This window comes from Electrophorus electricus, unplaced genomic scaffold (genome assembly GCF_041902795.1).
Source record: "Electrophorus electricus isolate QZ-2024a unplaced genomic scaffold, ASM4190279v1 Scaffold39, whole genome shotgun sequence".
NCBI lineage: Eukaryota > Metazoa > Chordata > Actinopteri > Gymnotiformes > Gymnotidae > Electrophorus > Electrophorus electricus.
Genome location: NW_027658682.1, coordinates 898,249 through 917,775, shown reverse-complemented (window position 1 = coordinate 917,775; position 19,527 = coordinate 898,249). Strand labels below are relative to the sequence as shown.

Here is a 19,527-nt window from a genome sequence, read left to right as displayed (position 1 = left end):
CTGAGCCTGTCTTCATGAGCTTCCACACATCTGTGTTTTTAAAACTTTTTGGCAGTGCTTTGTGTGACTAATATCCTGCCTTTTTATCCCTCACTCATGTCTTGCTCAGGTGTCAATATGTCACATAACTAAATTAGTGTTCTATTATTTTCTTAATTTGTACAAGAAGTACAAATATGTAGCTATCTAACATTTATAATGTGTATTGTTTCTTATTTTGTTAACATTAAAATGTAAAACCAAGTGAAAACATTTAAATGTAAAAACAGGTTTGACACTGCTTTGGATCTAGTGAAAATACTAGAAGCTGTCAACACCATGACCTGAGCAGTCTGCATTTAACACAGAGAGAGCCAGAGACAATGTACGACAACAACCAAAGGTATTCAGATCTTAAGGGAATCCTTTTACTTAGTCTTCAATTATGCACTCCATAGATGTCATGAGGGACAGCCTCACAAGAAAGGAGGCCTGGTGCATGGCATGCAGTGGTGCCTATCATGCGAACACAGAGAGAGACAGAGACAAGGTAGCAGACAACAACCAATGGTGTTCAACTGCTGTCAGGTCTTTCTCAGTAAACTTCAGAGAATGAAGTACAGGGCAAGCACTTGAACATGCACATGTTCTTCCCTGGATACAGACACTTTGCCTCAAAGACAGTTGCCTCACAGGTTTGTTCCAAAATGACTTCCCTTGTCACTTATTCCCTTATGCAACAGGAATCGAAAAGAAAGGTGTGAGCAAGTACACCCTCCACTGACAAGCTCCTGTTGTTTAAGTGTAAATGGATTCTGTGACTTGAACAAGTCTGCTCCTTCTCTCATCCAATATAGAAATTGCTCACCGAACTACAATGAGTGAACAAGGTCTAATGAACTTGCTGTGAGAATGATCTCAGTAATTAACTCAAAAAGGATACGCTCAGAAGTGATGATTTTTTTTAAAGTAGGAAGGATTTTGATATTTCAAGCTTGCCAGCAGAACTAGCTAGCCTAACCTGGGATGACAGCCAATGCACAGCATCACAGCTGGGGGAAACGGATGTGAAATGTCAGTTTAATCGGCAAGGCTCAAGGCAACAGGGTCCTGTCCCTTGACTTAGGTTGATCTAGAGGTATTTCAAGAAACTTCTCAAGCGCACTTTAGTGGCAAAGAACAATATTTTCACTTGAACAGGGACCACAGATTAAAAGTCTGATGCTCTACTGACTGAGCTATTCAGGAGAGAAGCAATATCAGAAACATTACAAGTGCAATGTACATGTATGCAAAGAAAATTGAGTTCATGTGTATCGCATTAAGATGTCAATCTGCCTATGGAACATAACACCTCTTACGAGGCTCGATTTTTGCTCTCAAGCTGCTATGGTTTTGTCATGTTGTCTAAGAGAAGAGGCTTTGGTCGGTGGAGTGAGTCTTTGATAACTAAGATTGTAACTAAGATTGAAACTGCTCACCGCACTACATCGAGTACACAAGGTGTAATGAACTTGCTATGAGAATGATCTCAGTAAGTAACTCAAAAAGGATAGGCTCATCATGATGCATTAGCTAACATTCGGCACTCATACACAAGTGTGAATGTTCAACATTCATTCAAGCATCTCGAGGTCACAGTCTGTAGTGTGTACAAAAGGAATCTAAAGAAAAGGTTTGAGCAAGTGCATCCTCCACTGATAAGAGATATAACTTTAGACTCCAATTGTAACATTAGAAAAAAAGATGTACATACAGTCCATTTGTTTAAAATGTTCTTTGATGTGAAGCTCATATTATTTTGCCCCCACTTACGCAGAACTTGATTGTTGGAAGAATACAACAGGGGAACTTTCAGTTGTACTTCACATGACTGACACTGTGTAGACTTTAACTAATGTACAGTTGTGTAGCTTTAGAGTTGTGTACAATTAGAGCAAGTGACCTAAGCAACATGTTTTGCATACACAGTTTGCCTTAACAAATCTATCACTTCATCATGGTCAGAATATTTGTTATAGATACATGTAATGCTTCAGCATTGCTACTAGTTCTAATACACTCAAACTAGTGCACCAGAGTGGGTGATGGTAATGGTACTGTTTGAAGCAAACCTATATGACTGGGGTTGGGCTTCCACACACTGTCCCTTTCTCCCAATTCACAGAACGGAAACGACTCGTTTTCAGCCTGTTTTTTTTTTTTACACAACCAATTTCCAACCTCTATAGATATCGCTTGGAATTCAACAGGCACCTGTTGCTACTGCACCTTTAAGACGGATGTAAGATAAATGAGCTCCTTTATGATTGGCTGCCCTGTATTGTGCTTCATTCAAAAGGTACTCAGAGCTGAAATGCCTGAGAAAGGCAATTTAAGTGGGTGTGCTAAACCTCTATAGGCTGACTAGGCAGAGATAGGTCAATAAAGTGTTCTTGTGACATTAGAAATACAAATTTCAATATGGGGGCATTTTTGCAGCTAACTAAAACACTGACCTAGTTAAGAATTTTAACATTTAAAATAAATAAATATATAATATATATTAAAAGGTGAATGTTACTTATTTCACTCTGAATGTAAAACAGTCCATATTGTGTTAAATGGGATTTCCATCCCATGTTTTTAAGGCTGCCTTATGTATAAAATAAGCAAGAATGCAGAGCATGAATAGGTCAGTCTTCCATTCTGTATCACATACCTACCCTTGATAACACTGTGGTAACTGGAAAAAAAACAACCCTTTTTACTCAGTTGTCACTACTTCCAATAGACTTCACGCTAATCTCATAGAAGTCCACCCCTTTCCGTGTCCTCCGGAAACAGCACTTCCGTTGTGTTGTGACAGGATTTGTTCCTGAAGTTGTATGCGTTTTCTAAATTTGCACCGCATTTCTAAAGTGTGTTACCACTTTGATGAATATGCTTTGTGTATTTGCAGCACGATGGGTTTTCCAGGACACCGTAATTTATGCATGTTTAATTCCATCTTTTATTCACGTACTAAGCCCAACTCTATAGGCTAATATTTATAAAACCGAGATAACCATAGAAACGTCTTCATCTGTGCTTGATACTTTCACGGAAAAACGGAACTGCTGCTTGTCAAGCTTGTTTCATCAGGTTTTATATCATCGTCATGACGTGTTTGAATTGATCCCAGGCATATGCAGTCCTCATCAAAATCCATGCATGTCCTAGGCTGTGAGTAAGCTATGTTCTCTCTCTGGTCACAGTTGGCAAATAAATTGTGCATATAGATTGTGGGGAAAACACTTTAGCACGTGTTCTCCAAAGAAGTGTCTTAATATGAGCTATCTAGCTAGTTCCAATGTCAACTGTAATCATAACACTGGGTTTCTCTCTGTGCTCAGGTGTCTTATTCGCATGCCAGTAACATGTTAGCGATATTGCAGTAGTGTGAATTTTTATGTTGCCCGTGATGAAAGGTGACAGCGAATAAAAATCCAAACATTTTTTTTGTTCAGGTCTTTTTAACGGTCATAACCCACACATATTTATCTAACAAAAAAATCAGGTTCCCTAAACTATCCCACATGTCATACTGAAGAAAAAAAAATCACTTGTTGCTAAGAGATAGTAGAAGCACAGTAATCCTCTACCTGTAAAAATAACTGAACGTTACAACTCTGGCTTTGAATACATTCTTATGGATTCTATTTACAGTGTGGTTATACAATAAAATAAGTTGTACATTAAAATAATTGTAATTATTTACAGGTGCACACGTTTGCCAGAGCGCAAGACTAATTGCGTCTTAAAGTAACAATGCTTATAGATGTATGTCTAGAGAAATTAGGGCGCAAATGTAAATTTGTAGCCAGTTATCTATGATAAAACGTAACCTGTCATATTTGGAACATTTCTCCTTACCACAGGGCGAGACAGTGAGGATTTTAGGAAAAAACATTACGCTACCTGAATTTACCAAACTATACTGCGGAAGTTAAAGAATCTTAACGTTTGAAACGCTTACACACACACACACACACACACACGTAAATAATATTTATTTTCAAGAGGGTGACAACGTATGAGAACTGAGAACTTGCATCAGTAATGACAAAATAATACATATTCAGAACATCTAAGAGTCAAAACTCCGTTTTAAAACAAAACAATGAGGTGCGCTGTATCGCGAATATCAGTTAAAGGACCTGTAAAAACCATATTTGATATTTTACTTAATTCTCTAATCGAGTAGATCACAGATTCGAACAGGATGGGCTGTGTTTGCTCGTGTATGAAGGTATGTATGTTTTTTCCTACACTTTGGGAACGATTTTAAATACGATAATCTGAAAAGGATTAAGATTTATTGTGCATGTCACGGAACGCTTCCACTGGTCACGTGGTATGGCCCGCCGCGTGCACTGGGAGTTCTTCGTTGACTGTCTCGTGCGTAACCTTGCCTATGTTGTTCAGCACACACCTGCATCGGTTTACTCTTGTCATGTTTGTATGTATTTAAACCCTTGTTAGTGTGTGCCTTATTGTCAGTCGTTGATCATGTTCACGGTCACAGTTTGTGTTATACGTGAGTGCCGGTGTCTGTATCGTATGTTAATAATCGTTAATAAACGTCTCCGTGGAGCGAGTCTGTACGTCCTGTTCCTTGACCAGCGGCACTCGGGCCGTTACAGTGCGTAACTAATTAGCATTTTCCTGTAAAAAAAACTAGCGCAAATGCAGATGATTAAAAAGTTTTGTTTTGTTTTTTTTAAATCAAAATGAGATTCTTGTAAGAATACCGAGATATCGCTAAGTCGCGATAATACTGCATATACAAATCAATACGTTTCTACAATGCTTTTCTACAGAAAAAGAAGAAGGAGAAAACGAATAGAAGTTGGTGGAGACACATAATCTCATCCTCCAAAGTGTCTGACTCCTGCGTGGCATTAGACGGTCACGCCGCGAATGTGACCACCTCCACTTCTTGCCCCTCTTCCTCTGAGGGGTCCCTGATCTTCAGTACTGCTTCTTCCTTTTCACCTGTGGACATATCCCACAATGCCTCTTCTACCCAGTCGTGCCTTCCTGGTCAAGCCTCCTCCTCCTCCTCATATGAGTCGCTCAGGACTACAGCAGTGATTGTTCCTGGTTAGAGCTCAGCAGATTTGATCATGTTGTTCAAATGCATAGTCTGTTTTTGGTTAAGGACATTTACTCCAAGTTTCTGTTCTCTATACAGAGGCTGCAGATAAAGATGTGGACTCCGTGCGCATTGAGAGGTGGGTACATTATCAAAATTCATCTTCGTGGCAGAGAAAAGTGTGGCATGGTGGTTACCCAATGGCACTGCCATTGTAACTTCCTTAGGGCATAAAACGAGAAAAAACATCATTGTATTTTTCATTCTTCACACCTTTATCTGTCTAAGGGTTGTTATGTGAACATTTTGTGCATAACTGGCCACTCTGTATTCATCTCTCCCTTCTTTTCTCTCTCTCAGGTTTCCGGCTGTTCTGATGCAGGCAGACACTCGTGTTCAGCCGCGGAATTTATTGCGACAGCTGCTGCACGTCCTCAGGAGTAAAAGGATGCGTCAGATTGGTCAGGGTGAGGGCCAAGGCCACACCCCCATCCATTCCGCTGTCGAACACCTCAACATTCGGCAGCTCGGGTAAAGACGAGAATACACACCGCGTTTTACTACACAGCCTATTAAGAGTAGATGATTTTACAGTTTACACAGGTGAAGCTCAGTCTTTTTCTCCTATACAAATACAAACATATTGTAATTAAATGAGCAGTAAGTCATTTAGCAGTTCTTCTTCACATTATGAAACAGCCATTATACTGACATGTAGTGGCCTGGATGTTTCAGAGCTTGTGCACTAAATCTATTTTTAACATGGATGACCTGTTAGGTTTCCCAACATTGGGAACAGCTGCTATATGAACGCCACTCTGCAGTGCCTACTGAGTATCTCCTGCTTCTGGAGACCCATCAGAGCTCAGTCATCCTGCTTGACGGATCCTTCTAGTTGCCAGATGCTCAGGTACCCGTTCAGAACCAGAGGCTTCACATGGGTCTAAATGAACTGTTTAATCATGAGTGCTTAAGGAGGTGCTGTGATGCTCAGAGATATAAACCACTTGGTCTCCCTGTTGCTGTGTGTAGATGTTTTTCAGATCTGCAGCAGGCCCAGCTCACCACTCGCAGCACAAAGCAGAAGGTGCAGCTCCTGGGAGCCCTGCTTGAGTGTGTTTCAGCCCGCTGCCCTGCATTCGAAGAGGACTATGAACAGGTCCAGCTAAATAGCCCCCTCAGCCATTCAGAACACATCAGAACCTCACGCAGTACCCTGCAGGAACTGCACACGGCCACCTTTGTTTTCTCACCGTGCTGCTGTTGAAGTCCAGGAGCAAATCCTCCTCTGATGTTCTCCTGTGCTGTCCTCCACAGGATGCTCATGAGTTCCTGATGCTCTGCTTACTGCAGCTGAAAGAGGAGGGAGAGAGACTCAGGGCCTCTTTCTTCTCTTACATCTGCCCTGTGGCAAACTTTGAGTTTCATATCAAGTCTGTGCTCACATGTACCAGGTAATTAGGTATCACTGTTGCATATCTCCTTTGTGTTAATGGACTGGTCTTAACCAGTCTTAACATGTTTGTTTAAAGTACATTTTCTCACGGAGAGTAGGCGCTTTCTCCGGACATCTCTGTTTAAAGTATTCATGAAAGTTTCATAACATACATAACTTAAATATGAACATTTAAAATGCTCACAAGTTCAGCTTGTATTCATCACATAGCTTTCAAATCTCAGAGTGTGTGTGAGTTTGGGAAAACATAACAGACATGGACTGAGCATTCTAAATGTTTTCTGCTCTGATGCTTCACATTAGATAAGATGTTATCTACTTGTAAAACTGAGCAAATTAGCATGTGATAACTCACACACTGTATAAGGGATGCAGGAGATTATTTCTGTGCAAATGTTGTAACATTTCTGTTCTCCATTTTGTGAAAGCTGTGGAAAGCAGAGCTGCAGAGTGGATGTCTACAACCACCTCTCTGTAAATCTGAGCCCTGCTACGACCGACAGCCTACACACTTACTTTAAGGTTGGTCACCTCACACACCCTCTTTGGATAAGGCTTCATTACTGTGTTGTAAAGGAGAGAATACAGTTATGACATGCTACCATTTTGATTTTATCACTCTCAATGAAAGGGTCTCTTTCTTTTTTCAGCCAACACTACTGGAGCGTTTTTGTGAGTGTGAAGCAGGCTGCGAGGCAACTGAAGAGGTGGAGTTTTTCACACTGCCACGGTGAGTCTCGTCTGACGTAGATGACCTTAAAGAATGAGTTTTAAACCAGTCCAACACACACACCCTCCTCCACTCACACACACTTCCAGTCCTTAAGTCACTTTTCCTCTTGGAACAGTATTTTCGTCCTCCACCTTAAGCGGTTTGACATGCTGGGCCAAAAGCTCTCAGACGTGATGGACGTCCCGTCCGAGCTGGATCTCTCTGCCCTTCCTGGGGTGGCTTCTCTCAGGCAGCAGTCGAGGTGAGCTCGTACCATCAACCCATGCCCACATACTTCTCTGTCCACCCATTCCCATTTAGCTACAAAATGCCGACTGAATGGCTTTGTGGTTTGTCCTCAGTGGAGCAGCGGGAACCCAGGACAAACCGCAAGAAATGCAAAATGATAAACTGGGGGAAAACTCCAGTCCCCAGCCAGGTAGAGTTGTGCCATTTTCTTACAGTGGAGTGATAATACGGCTGTGTATAAGTATCTGCCATAATGACTAAGTTCTTTTAACCCATCAGTAGTAAATGAGAGAGGAGAAGGACAGGGAGCTAGAGGACAGCAAGTAAGCCTACCGGTGAGGAGAGAGAGAGACCAAAAAGAAGAGAGATACAGGCTGAGAGAGACACAGAGACAGAATGAGAGAGAATGAAAGAGGCCTGTTAATACAGAGATGGCGTTCGATCCGTGATGCGTTTTCAGTTAATCGTATGAAAAAAAAGATGTATTTGTTTGTTGCAGGAATGTGCACCCACTGGCACCTACAGACTCCAGGCGGTGGTTTCTCATTTAGGTGACAGCATGGACCATGGTGAGTAATCTGACATTATTTATACACGTGCAGTAGAAACTATTAAATGACTAAGGACCACCGACTACTCCGACAGGCCACTATATCAGTGACACAGCTGAGGGAGAAGGACAGAGCTGGTTGTCATTCAGTGACTTAAAAGTATCAAGAAGCACTGAGCCAGCCATCCTGAAGAGCAGGACAAAAACAGCCTACCTGATTTTCTACGTGCACAGGTAGAATCTCACCTTTCAGACTTGGGAATGTAGGTACCTCAGTCTAGGAGCACTCTAACAGAAACAAGTTTTACAAGCTTTTATATGTAGGGAGTAAATTAGCCTTTACTGTGCCCTGGGACTGCAGGTCTCTTGTGCATGACAGGTGAGTGAGGCCTACTCCCAGCACCGGTTGGCAGGTGCTAACCTTCTTTCTCAGTCCTTTCACCCTTCCCTCTCTGCAAAAGAATTTAAAAAATTTTAACACATTAAAATGAGCCATTTTTTATTCTCCACAAAATAGTAAATGCCCCCTCTGGCGTTCTTGTTAAAACACTTTTTCCATATTTTTAACCCATAGATGTATAACATGAATAATACTATACTTGTCAAGTCAACATATTTAGATGAGGTGTCCTAGTGTCAGTTATTGTCTTCTAATCGCTATTGGAGATGTACAAGTCCCCTTTCTTTATCCCCAACATTGTTCATACTAAAAGATTAATTTATTTTCCAAGTAGCACATGGCAGTGATTAAACACCTATTTACATGGACGTCACTTCCATCGCCACATATGAGAACACTACCAGGGTGCTTCACTGACGGAGGAAGAGCTTCAGTCCTTTTTGAGAAATAACCAACTTGTATTTTAATTTGCAGATGTTAGGAGTGAACCAGCATCTGTCTATAGTTCTTTTAATTGTGAGCACACATATTTAAACCCTTGTTTTGTTGTTGTTTGTCAGTGTTTGACCCCATGTATGCTGCTTTGTTGTGTTTTAAGACTGCCTGTTATGTTCTAAGTAGTGTTAATGCTTAATGTTCTTCGTGTTTGGTTTTGTCTTGTTCTGTATGATAATAAACGTCTGTGGCATCTGAACCGCAGCTCATCTTTGCATCCGGCTTCACGTCACAGGAACACCGACCGTTGAAGGTTGCCTCGAGCCAAGGGAAAGAAGAAAAAGGGGAAGAAGCAGTGTAGCTGCTTCTACCCAACCCATGCAGGAGAATCCTCCATACTTGTGGGAACACTCCCTGTCATCACATCAGGGGAGAGTATCTCTGGAGGATTTTGGGGGGGCCCTGGTGGTGGTCCAGGATCAGATGCTGCAGAGTCCTGCCTACCTTCACTGGATTACCGGGACCCGTACGATTACGACTACCAATATCCAGGGACAGACTCTGCAGGGTCCTACTATCCCCTCACGGACTACCAGGAGGATTACAGCAGGAGTGAGGAGTATGTTGACGTCGGCCTCAGGTCAGACACCGAATCCGACCGCTCTGAGGATCCATCAGTGGAGGTGGAGGAGGCCCGCCATGAGGATCCTTCCTGTGGTTTATAGACCGGGTCAGAGGACTCTGAAAGCGACGAGCCTCCGATGTTAGTGCTTAATGTTCTTCGTGTTTGGTTTCATTTTGTTTTGTGTGTTAATAAACATCTGTCCCATGTGAACCACGGCTCGTCTTTGCATCCTGCCTTGTCTCCCACGTCACAGAACAGCAATTCATCTACACTTCTCACAGATAAAACTATCGCTAATGGCGAAGAATAAACATGTTGCAAAAAAGCAGTAAGAGCTAGTATGCAGAAACAGTGGTGTTAGCGCGAAACAGTTTCAAAAACAGGAGTCTCCTTATGAAGGAAGGAGGTTCTTATGAACCTCTGTATTTTGACAGCAAGTATTGACCATGTGCCATTAAAACCATGCCAGGTATGGTATTAATCCACAAAATAGCACATCAAATCTAATTATTTGGCTAGTACAGGGTTATGCAATATTCCCTCAACTCAGCAAAATGCAACAGCTTGAATTACTTAACTGATTAATAATAATAAAAAATCTTTCCGGACTATAAAAACATAGCTGACCCATTCGAAAGATTAAACATCCAGTGAGTGTGTATCCTGGCATGTTAAGGTAAAAGGCGTCTCCGACTGGAATACATTTAAGCGGTTTCGGGCGCCATCTGGTGGCGACTTGGAGTCCTTATCACGCTCTCATTTCTTTTGTATGGCGGGACAAATGTTTTGTTATCCTACCTATCGAGCAGTCCTACCTAGATTTAATGCACTTATGTACATTAGCATTAGTCCAGGCTTCTGGTGTTTATTTTGGATGCATATATTATAATTAGGCTACTGTGGACATTTGTATTTTGTATAGCTACAGCACCTGTACTTCACACACGTGTAGTAATCAGATCTAGAAAGTTGCCAGCCCTATTAAAACATTAGGTTTATAGTATAATAGTTTCATTAAACAGACAAAGCGTTAATCACAATAATTTGCATGATGATTAATCTTGAACCAAAAATCTCGCCAGGAGCTGTAGTTCTCTTTCCAGACACACACCCAATAAAACTGTGCTTGATCATTTCTTATTGATAGCCACTGACTATAGGATCAATAGAATAGTACAACCAAATAACCTTTAATGTTTTGCTTTACTGTAATACAATTTAGAATTGCGATGTTACCCTTTTAAGAAGAACTGAACACATTGTGACAAGAGCAACTGGATGAAGCTTTATTGACATGCTGGTCAAGGACTCACATCCAATATGTTTAAAATACATTAATTGAGGCCAAGTGCAGCATAAAAAAATATTTTAACTTCACACAGAACCAAAACCATCAACATCAAAATATAAATGTATAAAAATATGGGTATTGTTAAAAAAAATGTTAAAAATGGGGCCTCCCACAGAAAGGCATGGCACAGTCAGCGACTTCAATTCAAAGTTTTTTATTCAAAGTAAAAAAAAACAAAAACAAAAAAACACTTGGGCAGGTTGGTGGCGCTCTACACGAACTTGGGCAGACACTTGGGGCTGAGCGGGATGTATGTGGACATGTCGGAGTGCTGCGCCGTCACGCAGCTCATGACGTTCGCCCGCCGCAGCTGGGAGTTGGGGCCAAGGAAGGGAAGGAAGGGTTAAACAACAAGATGAGTGACGGCAAGGAAAGTGTTAGGAAGGATTTCATAATGGCTTTAAAAAGACGAGGCGAGGGCACCTGGTGGGCTGGACTTTGGTGTCATCTTCGTCCTCCGAGTCGCTGGAGATGATGATGACGCTCATAGCTGGGCTGGGCGTGTCAGAGATGATAATGGGCTCCGATGCGTCGCCCATGCCATGCACGGGGGAGGACACAGGTCTGGCACAGGGTCAGAGGAGCACGTCAACACTCTCAACACACACTGCACACTCGAGTGAACACACACAACCTATCACCAAAGTGTGATGGCACAGAGCCATCCAGCACTTGTTACAACAGTTGTACCCACTATGCAGACCCACACACTAGACCAGTAGGTCTCGAGTCCTGTTCTAGGGTTCCCTTGCACTGAATTAGTGTGGAGTTTTAGCGCTAATGCCAACCATTAAAAAGTGCAATAAGAAGCAGGGAGTACCTAGCCCGGCTCTCTGCTTGGCGATCTTTTGACCTCTTGAACCCGCCCTGCTGTGCCGGTTGTCCCACCTGGCTGTGCTGGGCGAGCCAGCTGCTGAAGGTGTCATTGAGGTTGGCAGCTGTGCTGGCCCCGCCCCCCGCCCCACCCCCACTGCCAAACAGGCTCTTGCTGCCATCACACCCTGTGCACTGCCGATTGCAGATCTCCATTTTCTGGAAGCAAGATTTCACACTGCAGCGAGAGAGAGAGAGAAAGAGAGACACGGGCGGGGGGCAAGTTACAGTACTACCATTTGGATTTGTAAATTAAGATGGTGTTCCTTAATTTTTTTTAAAAACTGTGACATGTAGATTGGAAGGCCTGGAACAACTCACTGGGCACTTTGAGGGAACTGGAGGAGGTGGCTCATGGTGACAAACGGGTGCTTCAGGGCCTTCATCGGCGTGATCCGTTTGTCAGCGTCCAGCGTGAGCATCTTGTTCAGCAGGTCGATGAACTCCCGCCGGTCTGCCTTCTCCGCCGAGACGTCTGCGCCTTCCAGACTGGTCGCATTGACCTGCGTGAGAGACCCAGGGGTGAGTCATATTAAACACCAGCAGAGGGCACCGATCCACCTAAGACGCAGCAAGTTCTGCAGCAAGTTACTATGCATTGCTCTGCCTTTCGTAGATGCCGTTCTCCAGAGCGATTCATGTGCGTTCCTCATTATAACGGCACGAACGCTCGACCTTTGAGCTAGCACCTTGCTCAACCTGCTCTACAACGTGAGCCGTGGAAGCTGTTTCTCACGTTCTTCAAATTCACATCACAACAGTAAAGCAATGCGTACAGTTATGTGCACAAAAGCCAAAATAACCTGCATCATGTCGTCAAGACAGGTGAAAATGTACTTCCGTGTCTCTTTGGACTTGATGCCATGCTCTGCCTCATGCTCTGAAGGCGTCTGGAGAAAGGAAAGAAAAAAAATCAACCATTCAGCTCCACCATAAAGTTACATGACATCATTAAGTTACATCCCTTATGAAACAAACACATGGTATTTGGCATTTAAAGACTGGCAAACCTTGAGTCTCCACAGGGGGCAGCTGGAGTCAGGGCTCCTGTGGAAATAATAGTTGCTCTTGGTCCCTGCGCTCAGCAGGTACTCTGCTGGTAGGCCCTGCGTCTGGGAGATGTAACGGATCTGCAGAGACACCACACGGCAAGAGGATTACGACTTTATTTTGTGTTCATCCTTCCATTTTCAAAATGCATGTATAAAAAAAAAAAGAAAAGAAAAACAGGCCATAGAAACTCTTATTTATATTATTCCTAAAAATAAGCTAGCCAAAGCAGCAGCTAAAAGCTCAAACCATACATTCACTCTCTTCCTTGCTAGCCATTATGGACTCCCTAACAAACTGCATAGTTAGAAGAACGGCCATTTCCATTAGCAACACTACGCCACTCTTTTCACAAACAAGATTTACGTCTTCATCACACAGTGAGAAAAGTGTGAAAAGAAAGTGAAAGAACCGACCCCAAATCAGCGAAATTCTACAGAGCTCCGTGAATCCAAGCCCAAGATGCGTGAAAAAGACTAGGCACAGCTCAAAGGCCCGTGTGCTTACCTGATCATATTCAGAGGCTCCCGGATACAGGGGGGAGCCCAGAAACAGCTCGGCGATGACACAGCCCAGCGACCACATATCCACGGCCTCGCAGAAAGGGAGACCCAGGATGATCTCAGGTGACCTAGACCAAAAACACAGATATCGCCATCATGAAATCAGTCTCGGCTGATTCCGTAGTTTGTGGTGATTCGGCGGCAATTGCTTTAACACAAACGGTGCTGAATTCATTCATGAAAATGTAAAAGGTTTAAATAGTATTTTGTTGATGAGTCCAGGTTTTTTTTTCCCCCCTACACACCACTTTACATTACACACCCACTATTCTAACATGGAACTATATGCAAAAATGCACTGACACTACAATGATGTTCTGTTTTCCATTAAGTAAATACAGAGTATCAATGCAGTTAAACACTGTTACTCGGTAAACAACACGGTTAATTAACGGTATAGCTACAATGCAACAGCAGTTTTGTACAGACATGACCAATACTAATATTACCAAAGCCTGCAACTCGGAGCATCTTAACTAATCTCAGACATTGAAGAGGGTTCATCAGGTATTTTGCTAAATAACAGCACTCACATGAATCACTAAAATTAAACCACTTATAAATCAAATATGAATCAGTCGTGCTCCAGTTAACTGTAATGCTTATCACGATTTTAATGTGTAGCAGGGTCATCGCAACTGCCAAAATGTGCAGCTCTACTCTAAAGCACACTCGAGTGCAACAAGTGCACACTTATTTCTAACACGCCTCAGCACGTGTCCCTCACCGGTAGTATCTGGTCTGCAGGTAGCTGGAGCACACGGCCTCGGAGACGTGGCTAGCCGAGCCGAAGTCGATGACTTTGACCCTGTACGGCTGCCTGACGGGGTCCACCAGCATGATGTTTTCGGGCTTGAGGTCGGTGTGGATCAGGCCCAGGCTCTTCAGCTTCATGAGCGCTTTGGCGACCTGCTGCAGCACGGGCCGGACGCACTTCAACAGAAGCGGGCTGAACATGCTGTCCTTCAGGAAGTCGTAGAGGCTCTGCCCCAGCATCTCGAACACCAGGCACATGTGCTTCTTGTGCTGGAAGCACTCATACGCACGCACGAAGTTGAACTCGTCTGCGTTCTCCCTGCTCAGCCGTCTCAGGATGCTCACCTGAGGAGGAGCAAATGAGGAAAGACAGATTTAATTTTTCTGCACTTTTTTTTTTAATACACATCCAAACAGGTATGGCTTATGCAATTGTAGCTAAGCCTTCTTTTTATAGTAAGCTTCAAGCTGTCGATGTGTTATCTGAACTAGTTCCTACTGATGCTTTGAAAATTAGAACTAGTGTGCTGATACCAAACACAAGTGTTTTTGTGCTACCCTGGCTGTATACAGATTCCACAGTGTGAGTTAGCACATCTGATACCAACAAACAGAATCGGGGCTACAGCTGATTCCATATCAAAAGCTCCAAAAAAGCAGGCAAAACTTTCCCACCTCGATCTGACCCTGTCGAGCAAAGAATGGATGGTTTTTCAGGATCTTGATGGCAACCATTTCATTGGTGTCCTTCTTGGAGCATTTGGCCACCTGGCCAAAACTTCCACAACCAAGGTAGTGCAGAACCTCGTAGCTGTTGGAGGCAGAGCAGAGGATTTCATTCTGCACCAGCTGGTATTCGCAATCACTTATCGATTTGCTGCTATCTGCGGTACAACCGGAGTACGCAATGGACTGGGTGGAAGAGGTGGTTGTTCCGCTCCTGGCCACGCGCTTGGACAATGAAGGGGTGTAGAGATCCTCCAGGATCTGTACGCTGTCGCTGCTGTGTTCCCCTTCTCTCTTCCTCTTCAGGCTGCACCGCTTCTGACGGGCGTCTTCTCCCCGCTGGCTGGACGACGACGCAGCCTTGTCTGAGGCTCCAGAGGGGGAAAAGACCAGGGCAGGTAAGCCATCGGTTGAACTGAACCCTGGATCCGAGGGCCAGGGCGTCCCCGGCCGAATCCGAGGACCAGGACTCCGCAGGTAGTAATTGCTCTCGAATTTTACTTTCTTGGCGATCCCACTGGAGGAATCTGAAGGGGAAGAGAATATTCCTTTAGGGAAAGATGAAAACAGGGCCACTAACCAAAGGAATGCTATGCAGATCTAGTTAGGGGCTATATTCAAAATTAAAACTAAAACAGCAGATTTAAAAAAAAACAACAACAACAACAAAACACGATCTATGATTTAGCTAACGCTAGCTAGCTAACGCTAACGCTAACCGCTAGTTAACTTCATAACTTACCCTCAGTGTTGATTATTTTCCCACCTTTAACCTTACGGAAAGAAGGCTCAAGAAAACCGAACGGATATAATTCATGATCATCCATGTTGTTCTGTGGTTCTTAATTTAAAGAATTGAAATTATTAGCACTATATCGACCGGAGTGAGAAGATTTCCACCAAATATCAATTCGCTACTCTACGGACTCTTCGTTCCATGGCAACAAGGTGACATGGACAGGTGTAACGTCATAAACTGCTGCACCTACGGGCCCAAACTGGCAGACTCATATAAATCACTTGATAGCATCGAATATTAAATACTACATTTATCAACATAACATTTCTTAGGACTAATACATGTACCTGCTTACCGATTTCAGCCGTCTACATGCATCCGTTCTCCAGAATCCCACGCTAAATATTTTGTGCTTTTCTGGTAAATTTCCACAACAATCGTGGCTGTCATTTTAAATGGCATTTTAAAACATGCTTCCAGTATAAGATAACTTCAGATTTTGTCAAAGAAAATTCAATTACATAAAAAGTGGGGTGGGTGACTTCATATGTTTCCTGGGCAAGTGGCGTGATTGGCAGGTGTTTCAACAAATGGAGGAGGTGTAGATGAAAACGTAGACCCTTCACTTGTCTTATTTAGTTCTCCTTTTAACCGTTTAAAGGTCCGCGTGCTGTCAATCAGCTTCCCATTTATTATAAGAATGATTTGAACGCCAATACTTTTGGACATCATGGAAAGGAAGAGGCTTATTTGAGCTGAAGTTTATGTGGAGTTGTTTGGGAGCTTCTAGCATGGACTAGCTACAATGTATAAAGTATACTATTTCTTTACAGTATTATGGTATAGATTCTGTGGATTCCATATATACATTAAATGTAAAATGTTGCCCAGTTATGTCAGAAATAGCAAACAAAAACCACAGGCTCCAAGTTACTGAAAGAGAAGTATTAAATGAGGTCCTGGTAGAGCATACGTGCAGGTTTGTCAGACATGTTCATGAGGAGTTTAACTGAAGCAAAATCCTCATCACACACCCAAGGAGTCAAAGCCTGCAAAATCCCCAAGTAGCAAGACTGCATCCAGGTAGCACTTGCTGATGGAAAGCAAAAAATAGTGCTGTATCCTGCTCTGTGCCTCATCCACTGTACCAGTCTCTTAGTATTGGACTTAGTGTGGTTAATCAATCTTTGACTGTGCTGATTACATTTATGTCATTTAGCTGACACTTTTATTCAAAGCGACAATTATGACTAAGTACGATTTGAGCAATTGAGGGTTAAGGGTTTTGCGCGGGGGCCCAACAGTGGCAACGTGGCAGTGAACCAGCAATCTTCCGAGAACAAGTCAAGTACCTTAACCGTTGAACTACCACTGCCTGTGTTTATATATTGTACTATTTAAAGATTTTGCAGTTACTTGGATTTTGTCAATATAGCAACATGCCCTCAGTCCAGCAGAACAGGAAATCTGAAACCTGATAAATTACCTGTTTCAATTTTTGTTTTCTATTTTAAACACACACAATCCCAAAAAGATTTCTCTGTAGTAATACAGTTCACTACTATAGTTATAGAATTAGCTCCAATTACCCCACAATATCCCTTTAAATTAAGCCAAAATTCAAAGTCTGAGGTGAAGATCCTATAAAGGTTACATAAGAGCTTGATGTTACATGTGTTTTGAACAAATACTGCCACTAAGTGCCAAAGAACTATTTTTTATAGTTACACCTCCCATGGAATTCAAAATACAACAATCAACTTGTTAAACACATTAATCACACATTGCATTTGAGATACATTTAATACAGTTTGTTAGTCTGTTTGTAAAAAACACTATTTTTTTTTAAAAATGAAGGCATTAAAACAAACAATAAGCCCAGAAACTACAATAATCAAGTTCAATAATCGAGCTGATGTTCAATGTCCGAATCCCTCATGTCTCTCCGTGTTCCTCTTCCTCTCACAGGCAAGGATACAGGCTTTCCTCTGGCCAAGCGAGTAGGCCACGGGCCAATGGTAGGGCTGGTCAGGGAGCTGGTGACGAAGGGAGCTGCTTCCTGATCTATCGTGGGATGACATCACAGACTGCTGGACCTGTAGGAGGAGCCAAAAAAAAAAAAGGGCACCAAGATATCGATAGGTATGTCAATATTCCCAGGCCCCAGCTAAACTACTGCCCAACATTGGAAACCTATTATAGCGTGTAATTATTATGAACCTATTATAGCGTCTAGATTCCACTATTACTGCCTCGTAGTAGCAGGGCTCTGCTGTACTATAAATGTGTTTCTGTCTTCTACTAAAAGTCTCTTTTGGCAGTGTAATTTATTTTGGTCAAATGGCTGCATGACCGTTTTCAAAACAAATTTATAGAGGTGTTGGTGAGGTGATCCTTCCTGAGTTCCCCGGCCAGCAGAGCATGAATGACCTGAGTGGGCGAGCAGCTCTGCACCATGGCACCGAGCGCAAGGTCCTTGTCCTCCCTGATGAAGAGGTTGCTTTCGCCCGCCTTGTGCGGCAGCATGCAGGCAACCAACTCCGCCTTGGCGTCCATGGCCCTCCACAGGTCGGTGGACATGTGCGCCAGTGTTGTCATGGAAGCACGCGACACCATGGAGCTCAGATTCTTCAACTGAGACAGTGGACATGGGGCTCAGGTGTTCAGGCACGCCATGGGGATGTGCCTGTTTAAACACGCCGATCGGACTCATCCGATATGTGGCAGATTTACTTGGTGTGTCAGAGAAGGAAAAGCATCAGTTTGTACTACCTACCATGTTTAAGGACAAGATATTCCTCGCTAGAACATTCCAAATTGACTCTTCATCAGGTTAGAACCATTTTGGTCACAAAACAGAGCAATTCCAGCTCGGACAGCAAAATGCGAAGATCCTTTTTGGGCCATTGTTTATATGATTTGATTAGAGAATCTTTTGTCCCTGAGAGGGCCCCTCTGGACCACAGTCAGGCACACATCGTGGAGCTTGGGAAGCAGGATGTCGGTGTGGTTCTGGGCCAGAGACTGCACCAGAGTCAAGCTCCCCTTCTTCTTCTCCCTAAAACAGCGTTAGAACACGGTGTACATACCTGGTGTTATGATATCGGTAATGCTAAACAGGTTTCATTAATAAAATCAACTTTTAAAAACACAGAAACAAATGTATTCGCTGTCAGGGTGACCCTCACTAATTTTTATATTTATTTTTCCAAAGCATGCCATTTGTGTATTTTTAGGTATGCTCTGTAATTATAGCTCTTTGCCACCTGCCTGAAGTGGGGCCGCTCTTCTCTGACAGCAGCCTGTGGGCCGCGGATCCTTCGCTCTCTCTGGGGCTCATCCAGTGGTGGGAAATGGCTCACAGAGGAAGCATCTGCCTCAGAGTGGGAGCTACTCTGGCTTTTCCTCAGGGGATCAAATCAAAAATCAAAATCAAAAGTTATTTATATAGCGCTTTTTAGAACAGATGTCACAAAGCACCTTTACAAATGTCCAAGTCCAAGCCACCAGTGAGCAAGCCAAGGCTGACAGTGGCAAGAAAAAACCCCACTAGAGCATGAGGAAGAAACCTTGAGAGGAACTAAAACTAAACGGTGGGCCCATCCTCCTCTGGCCGACAACAGTCACCACAATAATAACAATTACCGAGAAAAATATAATTATAAAATGAAAAAACAAGTAAAGTGTCTTGGTACAGGTAAAGAACCTGCACCTTTCGATCTAAGCAGACATGGTGGTTTATAATGAACTAAGAGTTCTCTAAGGAACTGTGGGGCAAGACCATTCAATGCTTTGTAGGTAATTAGAAGTATTTTATAATCAATATGAAATTTTATTGGGAGCCAATGTAAAGTATCTTAGATAGCCGTGATGGATTCAGATTTTGTCGTTCTAATGAGCACTCTGCCTGCTGCATTTTGAACTAGCTGGAGCTTGTTTAACCACTT

At 43.0% G+C, this 19,527-nt stretch overlaps 1 protein-coding gene across 1 annotated transcript; it reads right to left on the bottom strand.

The window, feature by feature from the left end:
- Nucleotides 1–11,084: 11,084 nt before the first annotated feature.
- On the bottom strand, nt 11,085–18,160 carry LOC145655899 (homeodomain-interacting protein kinase 1-like). Its single transcript, XM_081709362.1, has 10 exons — nt 18,043–18,160; nt 14,791–15,206; nt 14,087–14,460; nt 13,304–13,427; nt 12,757–12,876; nt 12,550–12,636; nt 12,068–12,249; nt 11,694–11,924; nt 11,311–11,437; nt 11,085–11,183 (listed from the first exon to the last, which is right to left on the bottom strand). Exons 1-10 carry the CDS (start codon nt 18,158–18,160, stop codon nt 11,085–11,087), a joined length of 1,878 nt encoding a protein of 625 aa, XP_081565488.1.
- Between the last annotated feature and the right edge of the window lie 1,367 nt (nt 18,161–19,527).

Bases quoted from the DNA above. Each gene is read 5' to 3' on its own strand.
- LOC145655899 (XM_081709362.1), bottom strand. From the start codon at position 18,160: ATGTCCACCGACCTGTGGAGGGCCATGGACGCCAAGGCGGAGTTGGTT. The intron at 12,877-13,303 runs GTAAGCACACGG...GTGTCTCTGCAG, and splicing joins GAGCCTCTGAATATGATCAG to ATCCGTTACATCTCCCAGAC. The intron at 11,438-11,693 runs GTACTCCCTGCT...ACCCTGTGCCAG, and splicing joins CAAGCAGAGAGCCGGGCTAG to ACCTGTGTCCTCCCCCGTGC.